The 17,586-nt window shown below is 41.1% G+C and overlaps 1 protein-coding gene across 5 annotated transcripts in view; it reads left to right on the top strand.

The window, feature by feature from the left end:
* Window positions 1-17,586, top strand: part of LOC101478087 (CUB and sushi domain-containing protein 3) — a 251,912-nt gene that overhangs the window by 180,066 nt on the left and 54,260 nt on the right. For 3 of the 5 annotated variants that reach the window (XM_012923802.3, XM_076889796.1, XM_012923801.4), the window contains exons 42-51: window positions 253-441; window positions 1,396-1,573; window positions 3,843-3,988; window positions 4,352-4,432; window positions 5,148-5,261; window positions 10,531-10,719; window positions 10,836-10,994; window positions 12,236-12,424; window positions 15,894-16,076; window positions 16,904-17,098. In XM_012923802.3, the coding sequence (XP_012779256.1) occupies window positions 253-441; window positions 1,396-1,573; window positions 3,843-3,988; window positions 4,352-4,432; window positions 5,148-5,261; window positions 10,531-10,719; window positions 10,836-10,994; window positions 12,236-12,424; window positions 15,894-16,076; window positions 16,904-17,098 (1,623 nt within the window). The remainder of the gene's footprint in view (window positions 1-252; window positions 442-1,395; window positions 1,574-3,842; window positions 3,989-4,351; window positions 4,433-5,147; window positions 5,262-10,530; window positions 10,720-10,835; window positions 10,995-12,235; window positions 12,425-15,893; window positions 16,077-16,903; window positions 17,099-17,586) is intronic. The other 2 variants (XM_004568073.3, XM_004568072.5) reach the window with 1 other exon arrangement.

The following is a 17,586-nucleotide window of genomic DNA, read 5'->3' as shown; positions in this document are numbered from 1 at the left end:
CCGTGAAAGAAGATTGAAGCGCTCTCTAACAGGACACGTAAAAGCCCATTAGGTACAGACAAGGGAGAAAGTTTTGTAATTAGGTATACACGGCAGTTTCTTCCACTGAGGTTGTAGGATTAAAGAAAACCTTTTGCATTTTCTGAAACATTGCATACCACATGTCCTTGAAGATTATTATTTTTACCCCAGTGTTGAATTCTGTGTTTTATGATCCTTTTTGTCTTGGATGGGTTTTACTTTCCCCCCCAGCATATGAGCTACAGAGGTGCCCAGACCCACGGCCGTTTCGTAACGGCATAGTGATCGGACAGGACTACAGCGTGGGGATGACCATTTCCTTTGAGTGCCTGCCAGGTTACACTCTTCTTGGAGAACAGTCGCTCACATGTCTGCATGGAATCAGCAGAAACTGGAACCACCCCATCCCCCGCTGTGAAGGTGAGTGCCTTAGGTCCCCTCTCAGCAGTGTCCTTGCACCAAGTGTCATTCATATGCAGAAAAAAATTGGCACTCGATCTATTCAGTGTCTAAATGTTTCCTATGAATTTCTTATATTTGGTGAATCAACATATTCTGTTTATTCATCTCAAAATGCTCTTTCATGTTTCTGGTTTCAAAATCAGTAGGAAAATATTTAAATATTTGTGCACCTAACTAAAGTAAAGGTGAAGATTCCTTTCCATTACAAAAAAATGTCTTTGTTATTTTAAATAGTTCATTTTATAATAGAATACAGTCTGCTTGTTGTGCTGTCTTTTACTCTAGCACATCAAAGCATGAGACTCACCAGCTATTCAACACTATTTTACTGAACTATAAACTGATGCTTAGCGATTATAATGATACATGGAGCATCTTCAAGTCTTTAATGCAAATCCGAACATGCTGGTCTTTTATGTAATTCTAAAGGAGTCGCCTTAGATGTCACTCAGGTACGCTAAACAATCTTTCATCAGTTAAACGATGCAACAGCAGACTTTATAAGACCACACGATAGTTTTATATTTGCCTTAAAATGTTGTTTTGGTTCTTACATGCTGTATTGCTCCTGTCAGGTTTACAGCACTTCTTTTTTTTATCCTGTGGGTAATGCTTTGGCTTTGACTCCTAGTTCAAAGTCAGATTTAAGCATCTAAGGGGGTTTGATAGAGGGAGTTTTGCTGTCAAAATCAGTCATCATCATTACTTCACAACAGCCAGTAACCATTCCTTGCATTTGTGTCTAACAGGTGCATTCTCCCCCCCAGTATCTGGGTGATAACCCAATAACACGCCGTTATGGTTTATTTTATCAACTGTTAGTGGCAATACAACCATAAAAGCTTTTATCACTTGAGGTATGACTGGCTTTCTATTTTTGTCCGACATTGCTTTCTCTCTTCCCTCCTCTAGCTCTGTGTGGCGGGAATATAACATCCATGAATGGCACAATTTACTCTCCTGGACACCCAGCCGAGTATCCACACTTCCAGGACTGCATGTGGACCGTCAGAGTACCCCCTGGGTACGGCATCTACATAAATTTCTCCGTTATCAATACCGAGCCAATCTACGACTACATCACTGTGTGGTAAGCCCTCATTTCTCTCTCAGTATGACATTATTTATCAATCATCAGCTTATAGCACTCGTGAAACTCATGACTTTGAGGGAGAGGTATCCTGGACCAGTTGTCAGCCCATCATAGGGTTCACACAGAGAGACAGACATCCACACCTAGGGCCAATTTACATTCACCGGTTAGTCTAACATGCAGGTCTTTGGACTGTTGGAGGAAGTTGTAGTACCTGCAGAAACCCCACACAGACAAACACAGAATGGTGCTAGCCAAATGTCTCGAGACATTCTTGCTGAATAACGAATTAATTTGAGCTTTACAAAGCAAACATGTTTTAAGGCCAGAGGCCAGTTAAGTAAGTTACGTTCACAGCTTATGACAACAACCAGACATGACAACAAATATTGTGAAAATATGTCCTGACATTTACGCCTTTCTTTTACTAACAAAATCTTTTTCCATCCTTCTGTACAACTAGATTGTTTTTATGTGACTAACTAACTAAAAGAAATTCAAGTCTGAATCACTGCGCTCCCTTTCTTTACTCCCCCAAACTTTTGCTTTTACTTTAGATCCCCCAGCAAGTGTACCATAAAAGACAGAAATGTGTATCAGCATGAAAACATCAACTTTGAGTTGCTTGGGATGTCTGTTTACAATTGAGAAACTTTACAGATAGTTGTACGACAGTAAACAATACTACCTGCCTCCTGTCACTCCAGCCACTATCTCCCCATCTCCCCTTTTCCCTGTATCTTTCTGCATACTCTCTGTTGTCTGAGGCAGTCATAGAGCGGCCCTCATGGGTAATATGGGAGGGAAATGCCTTCCAGCATCCAGGGCTGCCATTGATGGTATGGGAGGAGGGAGCCGCTGGCACTACTGTTTTCAAATCAAATGGCGCATAAACAATCTGTCCCTTGATGGTAACATTTTGTTTCCCTGCCTGACTGCTGTCTCTTATTTTGTTGATCTCTCTTAAAAGAAACTGCAGTAAGACTTCCAGTATATACAATATTTAAGGTGAACAAATATAACAAAAAAAAAAACCATTTAGTGTGATTTAGAAAAGAAAGCCTGGAGCTGCTTGAAAGTGCCAGTAATTAAATACATTTCTCTTGTTAAAAAATAACATTTATACATAATAGAAAAGTGCTGTCTTCTGGTGCATTTTTTATGCCCAAAGAAAAGTACTGTTTGGGTTGTTTTTGCATGCTAACATGATATTTTACTCCAGACATAGATCACGGCCATGCACCTGCAAGGGTTTGAAAGTTCTCTGCGCTCTCATTAGGGCAGCTGATTCTCTGTTTTAGAGCTGCTAGCTAATGCATGGCTCAGAAATGGCTTCACTGCTAATGACAGCTTCTATTATTACCCCACAGCCATCCACCAATTTGTCTTTTCATCTTTCAGCAGGGGAACATGTTGTCCATAAATGTAGTTTAATGTTGCAGTAGGGATATACAGATTGCTGTCAGTAAATTTCCTGAGAAATCTCAGGAAAAGCCTCTCCTAACTCTAAAGCTAATCCAGTGAGTCAAATAGCAAACCCTAATTACCGTTCAAGATATAACGTGTCACAATATCCAATCCAGCGTCTATCTATTCATCCATTTTAGACGCTTTCTCCAGGTTCTATCTGGGGCATCTTGAGGTCCACCCAGGCCAGCTGGAATGTATAAGTATGTTCTGGGTCTGCCTTGGGGTCTCCTCCCAGTCAGACGTGCCGGATGTCTCTTCAGGGAGGCATGCTAGAGGCTTCCTAATTAGATATCTGTCTTTCTTTAACTGCCACTTTTCAGGAGAGGTCCACTCAACCAAACAGTTGTAATGCTGTAACCCCAACCTACGCAGGCTGCTTATGCTAGCTTTCTTTACTCATAAATCAAGAATTTTATCCTGAGGCTGAGCTCCAGCTCAAACAAGATACTTCAGTACACGCCATTCCTTCAGTTCCACACTTCCCAAATCCTCAAAGTGTGACGTTGTCCAAGAGATGCCTTAGACATGGCATCCGTGTAATTAGGATGATGGGTTTTTTGTTTTTTTTATTGAATTGAATTATGCTCAATACATTTTTATATATCTTTGACTCTTGATTGCTGAGAAACATTTTGGAGTCTGTCATGGGACACGCTGACCTGCTCTTTGATTCCAGCAACTTGTTAAAGCAAACTGGTGTATAAAGGAAAGAAATGATTTTCTGTTTCTGCCTCCCTCCTTTCTCCACCCTTCATTTCTTTCCTTTATTTTCTCCACCTCTATATTTCTGCACTAGGGACGGACCTGACCAGAGCTCGCCCCAAATCGGTCAGTTTAGTGGCAGCTCTGTACAGGAGGGCGTGTCCACCACTGCCAATCAGGTCCTCATCAAGTTCCACAGCGACTTCAGCACCAGCGGCTTCTTTGAGCTACATTATTTCGGTAACGTCTCCTAACTTAAGTGGAGACCTCATGCCTAACCTAAGTCTTCTCAATACCTTCTGTCATAGCATTGCTTCCAGCTCTAATGATAAATGATAAATGCAGTTTAAAGCTTTTTTTTTCTTGCGCTATTAAAACACCCTTTCAAAGAGGAGCTGATTAATAATAAAACGCTCCCTATCTCAACTAAATTAGTGATTGTTTTTTGATGATCATGAACAGTGATAGGTGGCAATTTCTGATCTAATCAAGTTTCATTATGATGGGAGAGACACCGTTTGCCTCTCTTTATTTCTGCCTTCAAATGCGCACACAGCACTCACTCTGTTCAAGGATTCAGTTTGTTTGCCCTTTCCCCAACAGCGTACCAGCTGAGAACATGTCAGCCACCCCCTCCTGTTGCCAACGCTACGATCTTAACAGAAGATGATGAGTTTGAAATAGGTTTGTCTTATTTTATTTGCTTGTTTACCAGCCAGAGACAATGTGAAGTGAAATAAGTTTGCAGTAGGCAGATTATTTGTGTGTATGTAATTATATATAAGTAACTATGTATACAAACACTGGTATACACATATCTTTTAAATATATGATTTCATTTAAATGAAAAATGTGTTCCTTCTTGCACTTTGCTCTTCGTTTTCATCTTTCTCTACTCGCGTTTGAAATTTTATATCTATTCATGCTCCGTGCATTAAAGTATTAATTTGAGGGTAAGGCTAATTAGCTCTTCTTATAAGCTGTTTGTATTTTCAGTGTTCATAATTGATTAGGAAAGTGAAGTGGAAGTCGTGTGGCTAGTGGCGGCTTCACTTTCTGTCTTTAAAATTGAGTGTGTGTGTGTGCATGGGCTTCTGCCTAACTTCTATAATGTAATGAAGTGCCTTCAGTATTCTGGCTAGCTAAGGGGATGTCAATCTTCATTACAAAATGTGTTGCTGATTACTGTTTCAAGTGCTGCGACTGAGGAGTTTTTTACTAGCATAGCTTTGTGTGGAAGTATGTGTGTGTTTGTGTTTGAGTTGGACTATTAACAGAAATGTTTTGCACATCCCCTCCTCCTTTGTGTGTGTGTGTGTGTGTGTGTGTGTGTGTGTGTGTGTGTGTGTGTGTGTGTGTGTGTGTGTGTGCGCGATTACACGTGTAAATGATCTCACAGGGGACATTATTCGGTACACGTGCCAGCCAGGCTTCACCTTGGTGGGCAGTGAGATTCTGACCTGCCGACTTGGAGAAAGGCTACAGATGGATGGACCTCCACCAGTCTGTCAAGGTTGGTTTCATTCAGTGTGACTTGGAGTCTTTGGGTATGTTTAAAATTTTTCTGTGTTTGATTTATTTATTTTTTTGCATTTGTGTTTGTGTGTTTAAGTGTTCCTCACAATGTGTGTACACATTCCCCCCACACATACATATACAATATATGTGTATGCAAACCTGTTTATGTTATGTGGTGCTTGACACCACAGTGCTCAGGTTGGTTACAGTAAGCAGCACCCACTGATGCATTATTTGACAGACTGCCAGCAGAGCCTCGTCCAGCAGGCACCAGGTGGCAAAAAGCAGCTCTATTCCAATTTATCAAGATTCAGAGTAACAATACTACTGATCCAAGTCCATAGACTGCCATTTGCGTACAACCAGCAGTTTTACTGTAGTGGGTAAGTTTGAAACCAATTACAGATCAGCAGGTTTTCACGTGCTGTAAAAACAGATATTCTACCCCTACGTAATGGTCTCATGGGTTTGATTGATGTTTGCTTACCCATAATTCTTTTGAAGATGGAATTACAAACGAGGAGCAAAGTAAAAGAAATTCCTGTCGCCTGCATCAAAGATTTTGTTTAGACAAAACAACAAATGCCTTCAGCCTCCCTGTCGTGCCAGTAAATCTCTGCTCCACACAACAGAGCACTCTGAAACCTTCTATCCCCTGTGGTTAGACATCTTTTGAAGTGCCCTGAAGTCCTTTGTCTACAAGTCTTGACTTGATGAGCATTTCTGTCTTTGTATTTCTAGAAACAGTGAGTAATCGCATCGGACTTGTGATCAAGGCATGACAGATGCTTGACAAACCTCAAGCCTGCATTCATAAAGCAACGTAGAGAACGACTAGTTATTTGGAGCCTATTTGCTTATCCCTGGCTGTTGTTACTTGATGCCTGACTTGATATCGTTGTTTTCTCCCTGCTGTGATTTTGCTGCTAACTCTGTGTTCAGAATTTGACTGACTTTAATTTTTTTTTAATTATTACTTGGTAGGTTTCACAATAAAAACACAGCAACAGCAAAGATTAGGCTCAGCAACTGTTTGATCCAAGATACGTAAACCTCAGATTTTCTTGTGTTTTTCTATCCAAATCAGCCACACAAACTAACATCTGTCAGTAGGTAGCTCAATTAACATAGGCACAAAGGTGAGAGACCTGAAAAATGATAATTTGAGTTAGAATTATTTAAGATGGACAGATGTGTTTGTGTGCAAAGAGAACAAACCACCTTCACTTGTGGTGTACTGGGCTTACCTATCATTTTTCAGTATATTAATAATTTACAAAAGCACAAGCAGCATGAAGTTGAGCAGCATGTTATAAGCTTATTAGACATGCTGGAATAAAGGGGATGCGAAACAAAGCTTGATTGCTTATTTCATCAGGGTAGGTATGGTATATAGATCTCTTTTCACCAAATCTTTTATATGTCCTGTATGAGTCCTTATATCACATTATGTCAACATGAAGGGTATCAGCAACAAGCAGTATGTTAAAACAGCTGATTTCCATCAATATGAATAAACTGATAAACTTCGCTAGTGCCAAAAGAGGGCATTCAGTCACTTTTTGAGTACTGGGCAATATTTCAAGCCATCTCACCAAGGCTGGTCGGCCAGCTCACCTTGTCATGTGTTACTGACTACACAGAGCTCTGCCAAGAGCAGCTAGCTCATAGCATCAGAAATTCACACATTGCACTTAAAATATTTTCACAGGTTTTAATTTGAGCGACTACAGTTGACTACAAAACACGTTGGGACTATTCAAGTAGTACACAATAATTCACATTGCTGTTTGAGAAGCGCTAAAATATTTTTGTGTTGGACAGCAAATGCTCTCATTCATCATAAAACATCTAATGTAAATACTGTACTTTGCCAGAAAAGTGGATCTGCTTAGTCACCTAAGCTAAACCAAGCTATTTGCTAAAATATATTAGTTTTGCTAAGAGAATGTGCCCATACTCTGGTACAATGCAAAAAGCTGCAGAGGTGTTAAATCAACATCTTTAAAGTGTTCAAATGTGTCAGTGATTGCAAGTCATTTGTTCAGACTCTCCTTAAATCTTGCTTTGAGCGTCATATTAGCATAGTTAAGATAGCTGTAGAGTGACTAATTTATTATGTGACATTTTCATGGATTGCCTTTTCATTATATTCAAGAATTCATCTTACCGTGTTGGATATGGTATGTCTTTGTGCCACCTCTAGCATGAAACTAATTGCTCTCCTTGGGACATGTAAAGTTGAACTTAATTTGAGTTGACCTGCTATTCACATCCAAGGGACTGCCACAGTAAACTTGCATAGGAGCCACTTCTTGTCACAGCTTGCCGAAAGGGCAGGAAAAAGAATTCTCATGTGTTCTCTGTATTCCGCTTTTGTTTGCTGTCAGCCTCTATGTTAATTGTAATTTTATGCTTTTAAGATAACACTGTAATGTCCTTGTATGGCTATGCAATTTAACCCCTAAATATGCTTGGCTTTTAAGATATTTCCCCAAGCTCTGTCTTTATAAAAGCCTGTGAGGAAGGTCAAACATTTTCTTAAATCAAGGGTAGAGCCACCATCGAGTTGACTGCTGCGATGGTTAAACCATCTGCCACACTGAGGTTTAGTGTAACTCAATAAATGTTGTCGTATTGCGGCTGCTGTCACATTCGTATAGATGTTGGAGGAACACAAACGACGCACTAACCTCGTCTTTGCAATACGTACCAAAACTTTTTTGTGCGACATTAGTTTATACATAACCCTGGGTGTCATTGGCATTCAATATGTGCAACTTTCTGAGTGAAATCAGCAATGTTGTAGTTTTCCACAAGGTAAAACATCTGTGGAAGATATAATAACTGCTGTTGGCTAAGCTTAAACAAATGATGTTAGCCTGCATGCTACTTAATGCTGACTCCAGGTAAGGTGTAGGTTAAATTAGGGCTACATGCCTCTTAAATTAGAAAACATATGTCACTGTGTTTTGTTTACTGGGTATTTAGTGTTTTTGTTATTTATGGTATAAATTTTAGATTTTTTTTTTTTTTTCATGATCATTTAGAAGTGTACATATATATTTTTCAGCCAGTGTCTCTATAATCACTCACAGTAGGATACAGTGCTCAACATTTGTACTGGAGCCAAATCACCATGAATGCATTTTATAAACCTATTTCATAAAAGGCATCTGTAAAAGTATGTGGTTTCTAAAATGTTTTGAAGCCTCTCGTGACTCAGATTTTAATCCCTACCTGCAAGTTTCAGGCAAAGCAGTTTAAACCGCAACTGTGCTCAGTGGATGGACGTGTTTGTTGCTTGGCAACAACTTTAGTTTAATAAAGAAGGATTGGAGGCGCAATTATTTCAATAACAAGCACTTACCAGCTATATTGTTCTATTTACTGTGAATTAGATCTTATCAGGTGAGTCTGTTTTGTCTGCATCTTAAAGCGCTCCAACATGTGGAAATGCCAGAGGCAAATGGGAATTTGTGCAGTGTATGAACAGTTTTCGGGCTAGTAACTCCAGAGTAGTCAGTAGGAAGAAGTTGTAGAATTGAAATTAGCAAATTGCTTATAACAATTGTTTTTTATCATTTTCCTGGAACTGTGAAGGCTCTGTAACAAGTATACCACTGGTATCAGTAAAGCAGAGGCTGCTGCTGAGCAAATAGTACCAGGAATTGATGTAACTGCATCAACTAAAGACCCCATTGAACTCCATATTTCCAGCGAGAGTCATAACTCTTATGTTAAAATGGAGCACTACAGACTTAACTGTATAGAAATGTATTCAGTGTTATTTCTTTTTGAAGTGTGCATTCTTCAGAGGTTTTTAAATAGCTGTTTGTAATGAACTGTAAATAGAAAACAGACCAAATATGACTGATTGACCTTTGTCCTGACTCACCACCCACTACTGTGCAATGTGCCCTTAGTTCACATTAGCATTCTGGGTGTGAGGAGAAAAATAAGTGCTTGTGGGAGCCGTGGTTTTGTAGTTATGCTTTTGTGCCCTGTAAAACAAAACGCATGCTTTTATGTCATTCCAATCTACTTGTTGTACATTTTTAAAGTAATTCATTTACACATTGCTCTTTGTCTTTGCCTATTAGAGCGCACATAAATATACCACGCTAAGCTAAGTAGGATGCGTTAAAATGAAGGAATATTCCAAAACACAACAGGAAATAACAAAAATATAGAACCATATAGATTCTGTGTCTTATAAACAGCCAAAGAATAGTAGTGAAGAAAGACTGCTAGTTCACAATAATTTTTTATGTTCATTTATTTTCGGAATAGATTGTACTGAGATTTGATGCCACCCTAATGAATACCATCAGTGTATTTATGAATATTGATTTAGCTGTGTACAAATTTAATATATGTGTTGTTCAGATGATTTATGGAGAAATTCTTCTTGAACTTTGTGCCCACAGAGAGCTCTTTTTTTTTTTAAAGAAATGTATTGTTTCGTTGAAAATAACTGGCTTAAGCTCTTTTTGGGATCATATGTGCCTGTTATCTTTGAGCCGAAGGCTATTGCAGTTCAGCCAGTTGAAACTTTAACAATGAGTCACCAGTGGGAATATTCATACTGCTTTGTGTTACAATTCTCTGCTTCTGTTGTATGTCCGATGCTTTCCAATGACCTTTTCATCTGGAACAGTCGTTTGCATTAACCTTTCGTATGCATCATGTTTCTTCACTAGTGGCCCAGAAGAGAAACTTCTGTTACTCAGAGAAAAGGAAAAGAGAGAAACAGGACTGTCATTATTTCAGACATGCCAGCCAACAGGAAATGAAGGGAACGTTCTGACCTGATACACACGAAATCCTACACACACACGCACGCACGCACGCACGCATGCACGCACGCACACACACACACACACACACACACACACACACACCATTTTTCCATACAAAGTTAGCTGTCTCACCTGCTGAGTATTATTTGATGGATTGATATCAGGGGAGCCTGGTGACAACGGCAGACTCACAAGCTCACCACTAAGGTGCAATATCACTCTGGCTCAAATGTAATTGTTTCAGGACTACTTAATTTTACAACATCATTTCTACTGTCACAGTGAAGCATCTCTATCTTCCCTTCATCCATGTCTTACTGCATCTCTAATTTTTTCCTCTGCCTCTCGTTTTCTGCCGCTACTTTTCATCTTCCTTCCACCCTCTGTTGCTTCTTCTCATTTTCTCTGCCAATTCTTTTTCCTCCAACAATCTCACCTTTATTTTGTTTCTGTTCCCACCAGTCCAATGCCCGGCCCACGAGGTCCGTTTTGACTCAACAGGAGTAATCTTAAGCCCGGGCTATCCTGATAACTACCCCAATCTTCAGATGTGCTCCTGGCTGATCAACGTGGAGAAGGGCTACAACATCACTTTGCACTTTGAACTCTTCCAGACAGAAAAAGAGTTTGACATCTTGGAAATTTTTGATGGTGGGTAAAAAACTTTGTGTTCTTTTGTTTTTTAATAAATTACTGAAATTATAAACAGGCAATCGCCTAATAGAACATCAGCCACTAGCACACATGCTGTTTGTCATTGCCTTTAGGTCCCAACATCTACAGTCAGAGCCTCTCATCACTCAGTGGTGATATTGAAACACCCTTCAGCCTGAACACCACAGGCCACCAGCTCCTCCTGCGCTGGTCCTCCGACCATGGCACCAACCGCCGCGGCTTCCACATCAGATATGTGGGTGAGTATCAAAGTATGTATCCAGTTTATAATCATTCTCTATTTTTTTACTATGCTATTTGGTTTTATTTTATGTTGACCTGCAGACGAGTGATAAGAGCTATGGGTCTACAATTTGGACAGTTGAAAATGTAATAACACTAAACAGAGACAGATGTGTATGAACCTCAGCTGTAGCTACTTGAAATGGCCGTGAATACAATATGACCCAAGGATTTTTATCACTGTGTGCTGTGTTTTCTATTGATTTATTTATTTTTTTTAATATGCAGTCAGTTTACAAAAACAATTTCTACAGGTAATAGCTCGCAATAGGCGCTCACGGGGAAAAAAAGCACGAGGCTGGAAACCAGTCACTAAAGGGCGGCATGCAGCTTTGCATGTCTAAAATTACAAAAGGCTTGAATTCTTAATTAGCTCTTTAATAAAGCAAGTGCTGCTAAGCAAGAGCAGCATAGCGATCTTTTCTTTCATTTGAAATGCATCAATCACAACACAAAAAAAGCACAAAAGACATTCATTTTTCATGGTGTCTGTCCATTAACTTTAATGCACGAGAGTGTTCCTGTGAAAGCAAGTTGGTGTGATGAATTTTGTAAGGAAAGCTCCTCCTTGACTTGATTGACTTTAATGGGAACTGACTCAAACTCCAGCATGTGTCCTTTCGTCTTAAATCCCTGCTATCGCCAAGTCATGTTGATTTGAGGGAATGGTTGACAGCGTTTTTTGAAGCACGCAGCCCTCCCTCCCACAGCTTTTTACGTCACATGGGCCATGAGATGGTCATATTCGAGAAATCGAATTTACCTTTTTGTGTTCAATGGACTGTAAGATCGGAGGAAGGAAGGCGATGGGAACAAATGCAGAATGCACCAACGCTGCATGTGTTAAAAGCAAATTGAATATGTGCATGCCCATAAGCCAAAATGGGATGGTAATAATGTGATAGGTGAGGGCTTCCTTTGCTGCGTGGTGCATAGCCCAAGTTCTAAATAGACGTGACACTCCTCGGGCGGTTCCCCCCTCATTATTGTTCTGCATTGAAAATGGAGCCTCGCTGTAACGAAAAATGTTCATCAGTTTTTCTCTAGAGGTGCTTTGCTAATGCCTCTCATCCTTTCCTCTTCTTTATTTACCCTTCTCTCTCTTTTCTTTCTTCGACTTCATCCTCGCCTTCTTTCTTGGCTCTCTCCTCTATTTGCCTTTGCTCTTTTTTTCCCCACTTCCCCTCCCCTGCTTTCTCCTCTATCATAGCCATGTACTGCAGTACTCCAGACTCTCCACAACATGGCTTTGTAGTGAGCCAGACCGGGGGTCATCTAAACAGCGTGGTGCGCTGGGCCTGCGACAGGGGGTACAAGCTCATTGGAAAGGGCACAGCTGTGTGCAAGAAGACCACCTATGGCTACTACGCCTGGGACGCGCCAGTTCCTGCATGTCAAGGTGAGCTCATTGGCTCTGGCATGCTTTTATTTCCTCCTTTAGCCTGCCTCTCTACCCATTCTTCTGGTCACTGCCTCTGTACCCTTAGTCTCAACAGCCAGACAGGCAGGCGCTTAAAGCACCTAAGTGTCTGAGCCCAAGCCCTCTTCCTGTGTTGTTAGCAGCTGAACTGAAACCAGGCTGATTGAGAGCCCAGAGTCCTGTCAGGTGGAAAGGAAAAAGAAATCAATCCTCCCTTCTTCTGTCAATTTCCACTTCTTCAAATTACTTTGGCTAACTTGCCATTAGGATGCAATGTCCTCTGCTGTTCTGCCTTACTCAACTAATTGGGTTCTTCAGCGTGCATACGTGGAATATGTGCATTTACGTGCACATGATTGCATGCGCTAGCACAGACACACACATATACACATGCTCAGGCAGCATTAATATCAACAGATGGTGTGCTCAATTGCATTTCATCAAGATGCAGTGAAATGAAAATATGTATGTCATGTACTTTAAATGATTTAAAAACACTTCACACGTGTGATTGATTCCATCAGTTTGTTAATTGCACACCGCTTTTCCAAAGCACAAACTCAACTTTGGCTGCAGATGAACTGATACATTCATACAGATGTTGTCCATCTGTTATTTTATGCAGTGGCCAAGATCACATTACAGCATGTTCAAGCTTTCATTCTGTCTGAAGCAGGATACCTCGGAGAATCCACGGTGTATTAATCCATCAGTTTTGCTCATAGAGCAAAGGCTCAAAATAATTACCAGGCCCTTTAACCACCTAAGCTTTGATCATCGCACTTCAAACACCAACATTTTTCATCTGCAGTGTGGAAAACTTTTTAGTTGTTTTGATTAGTATCCGCCAAGTTACAATCATCAGAATCAGAATCAGAATCAGAATACTTTATTGATCCCTGGGGGAAATTATTTTTTGTTACAGTGCTCCATTTTAAACCAACATTAAGACAAGACAGACAATACGCTAACTAAGAATAGTACAATATATACATATATATACATACATACATACATAAGTCACTTATAAATAAATATTTGGAAAAGAAACATGTGTAGCTGTAGCAGCAAACAGTGTGTTAAGTGGATGCGTTGTACAGGGAGATGGCCACAGGCAGGAATGATTTCCTGTGTCGTTCAGTGGTGCTTTTCGGTAATCTCAGTCTCTCACTGAACGAGCTCCTGTGACTGACCAACATGTCATGGAGTGGGTGGGAGGTGTTATCCAACATTGTCTTTATCTTGGACAGCATCCGCCTCTCCGACACCACCTTGAGGGAGTCCAGCTCCATCCCCACAACATTGCTGGCCTTACGGATCAGTTTATTAAGTCTGTTGGCATCTGCGACCCTCAGCCTGCTCCCCCAGCATGCAACAGCATAGAGGATCGCACTGGCCACCACAGACTCATAGAAAATCCTCAGCATTTTCTGGCAGATGTTGAAGGACCTCAGTCGCCTCAAAAAATAGAGACGACTCTGGCCCTTCCTGTAAAGTGCTGTGGTGTTTTTAGCCCAGTCCAGTTTATTGTCAATGTGTACTCCAAGGTATTTATAGTCCTCCACAATGTCAACACTGACCCCCTGGATTGAAACAGGGGTCAAGTGTTTCCTGGTCTTCCTGAAGTCCACGATCAGTTCCTTGGTCTTTGCCACGTTGAGCTGCAGATGATTCTGCTCACACCACGTGACAAAGGAGTCGACCACAGCCCGGTACTCTGTCTCATCATCCCTGCTGATGCATCCAACCACCGCAGAGTCATCAGAAAACTTCTGAAGATGGCAGGTCTCTGTGCAGTGGCTGAAGTCTGTGGTGTAGAGGGTGAAGAGGAAGGGGGAGAGGACAGTCCCCTGTGGTGCCCCTGTGTTGCTAATCACCTTGTCAGACACACACTGTGGGAGACGTACATATTGTGGTCTTCCTGTCAGGTAATCAACAATCCAGGACACCAGAGAAGCATCCACCTGCATCGCTGCTAACTTATCACCCAGGAGGGTCGGCCTGATGGTGTTGAAAGCACTGGAAAAGTCAAAAAACATGACCCTCACAGTGCTCGCCGGCTGGTCCAGATGGGTGTAGACACGATTGAGCAGGTAGATGATGGCGTCCTCTGTTCCGAGACGAGGCTGATAAGCGAACTGAAGGGGATCCAGATGTGGTCTTACTATGGGTCGCAGCTGGTCCAGGATGAGCCTTTCCAGGGTCTTCATGATGTGGGAGGTCAGTGCCACGGGCCTGTAATCCTGGGGGCCACTGGGACGAGGCGTCTTTGGTACAGGGACGAGGCATGATGTCTTCCACATCACCGGGACCCTCTGCAGACTCAGACTCAGCATAAGCAGTACTCAGATGAATGTCAATTGATTATCTCACACGGTGTTGACGGGCATTGTAATGGCTCCATGCCACGTTGGCAGATTCCTACCTTTGATGCTTCACAGTATGCAATTATCATCGCAGCTCTGTGGTTAGATATGTGTCTTTGCATAACCGTTTCTGTTTAGTTCGGCCCTTCAGATGTTAGGTTTCCTGGCTCAGTTCAGTGTGTCCGACCCAATGATGAGCACCTTAAAGTCTCTTTCTTCAAGTGTTTTGTTTGGTCTGAGCTCTGTGCAAGTTTAACATTGCACTTACTTCCAAGGACACAATGCTGTGCAGAAGTTTTTCGGCACATTCGAGTACGCCTGCATGTCAGGAACAGTTGGTGTTGGAACCAGTCACTTTTTTGGTTGCACTTGTCATTTTAATGACTTTGTTATACATCATTAGTGTGTTTTTAGATTCCCCACTGAGTCACAGTGAAAATAAGAGGTTTTAATTATTAAGTACTTTTGTATAATTTGGCATAATTGAATAGCTGTTTGGTCATTCAGATGACTTCTTTCTTGAATACCTTCTTATAAGAACAGTGCAATATTTATGTGGGACTTCAATTTTCATAACCTCCCTGCAGTATGAATACTTTCACTCTGAGACAGCCGAATGCAATTTTCCACAAGTGGTCAGTCCTAATTTCTTTGATTTCTGCCAAGTGAAAGTATAGTCTTGTGCATTAAGAGGTCTATAATATGCACATCAATCAAATAATTTAAGTGTCAGTGTACCACAAGGGTTCTTACATTATAATTCTAATGTACACTGGGTAGGTGTGGAACCTTCTGAGTACTAAATGTTAAATTCTTTCTTTTGGACTCCTACATATTAAGGCTGTCACCCTTCGAAAAGCTAATAAAAATGTAACAATAAATTAAAATTCCACACAGTTAGTGCACCACAAAGAGGTTGCACTGGTGGGAGCACAAACATATATATTTTTCTTTGCAAAACTGAAAAATAGTGATTATATATGAATGCCTACCATACCTGTGTTCACCAGGCATCTATCTAGTATGTCTCTTGTACTGTGCATAAACATGTGGGTCGACCATTGTCCTCTTGCTGCCTGCAGCTGTGTCATGCGGTGTGCCCAATGCGCCAGCAAACGGAGGTGTGCTCACTGCTGATTACTCCGTCGGCACACGGGCGACCTACTTCTGTAACGGCGGTTACCGGCTCTCCAAAGAGCTGACGACCACAGTCTGCCAGCCAGACGGCACCTGGAGCAATCACAACAAGATACCCCGATGCTTTGGTGAGTAGAGAGGAAGCCTTGGAAAGATGGAAGGGGAGGGGAGCGCAGAGGAGAAAATAGTGATTTGGAGAAATGAGGTTGCAAAAAAAACCTTGCAGGATTTTTTTTTTTCTGTTCATAAAAACATTTAAAAATTTTCATATTGTCTGTTGCCTCCACTCAAAGGTGGCCAAATATATGAGAGCCAAAAGAAGATAAAGCTATTAGACACAGTTTGGGGTTTTTTGTTCTTTAATTGGAGGCAGTACAAGTTGGAGTTTGAGATCGTCTGAACAGCAGGTAAAATATCAAAACAGGTTTCTCCAAAATTGGACGGCAATGGAAGGAGTTAATGTAATAAGGACTGCTGTCATAAAAACATGCAAGTTGCAGTTTCCTTACAAAAATCCCAACTTGTTGGATCATGATAAGATGCATGGACGAAAGGGGGAATAATGCTTGAAAGGATCTCTGCAGCTGGCGCTGGGTAAGTCTTTTCACATGCCAGTGCAACTCCTCCAAGTTTGAAAGTCAGTGCAGGGAGTGATTGACAGCATTGTTTTCTGTTGAGACCACTGTTTATTCCCTGCTGTATATGTGTCTCACAGTGAAAAGGGAAACAGAGTTTGTTTTGAAACTCATTTGGTTTTAGAAAGTGCCAATTCATAAATAGCTTTGTTGTGGAAGAACATTTGTATAACTGCAACACATGGATTAGTTTATGCTGCTGCTTTGCAGTGTGTGCATAAGGGATAAAAAAATTATACAAAAGTCAATCCATTGGAATAATCCAAAACTCCCGTAGTAACTGCCCATAAAATAATTCTTATTTTATTATTTTTTTTCAGTGATGCCGTGCCCCAGTCTTAGCCCGTTTTCCCTCGATCACGGGAAATGGAGGATTGTCAATGGCTCGCACTATGAGTATGGGACGAAAATAATCTTCACCTGCAACCCTGGATACTATCGTGTGGGCCCCGCCCACATCCAGTGCCTCGCAAACGGAGTGTGGAGCTGGAGGAACGAGAGGCCTCGGTGTAGAAGTGAGTGACTTTGGTTGCAGCAACACAAAATATGCAGCGCTTGTGCATCTCACAAATTCATAAGTGGGGAAAGGAAAAAATGAAACGGGATAAACGTAGAACTGAGCCAAAAGAATAATATTCCCAGAAATTAACTCCGCTTTCCTGTGGTTCATTCTCGCATTATCTTGTAAAAAAGACATTCATCGGACAGACACGTAGCACGAAATGCCACTTCACAAACTCGCTGAGCACGTCTGTCGATTCATTGAATAAATGGAATAGAAAGCATTTTAACATTGTCATTGAGCCAAATTGAAAAATCCATGTCCCGCCTTGCCTTGAGTACACTAGATTCATAGAATGTGGGGGTTACGAGACTTGAAGAATGAATACCTTATTCACAGCTCAGTTAATCACCAGCTCAAAGACTCACTTTTGTGCTCCTCACCTATTGCTGTCTCAGCTTAGGTTAGATATTGTTTATTACGAGAATCGGAAATAAAAGC

Source organism: Maylandia zebra, linkage group LG11 (assembly GCF_041146795.1).
Source record: "Maylandia zebra isolate NMK-2024a linkage group LG11, Mzebra_GT3a, whole genome shotgun sequence".
Taxonomy (NCBI): Eukaryota; Metazoa; Chordata; class Actinopteri; order Cichliformes; family Cichlidae; genus Maylandia; species Maylandia zebra.
This window is presented reverse-complemented; position numbering and strand designations above follow the sequence as displayed.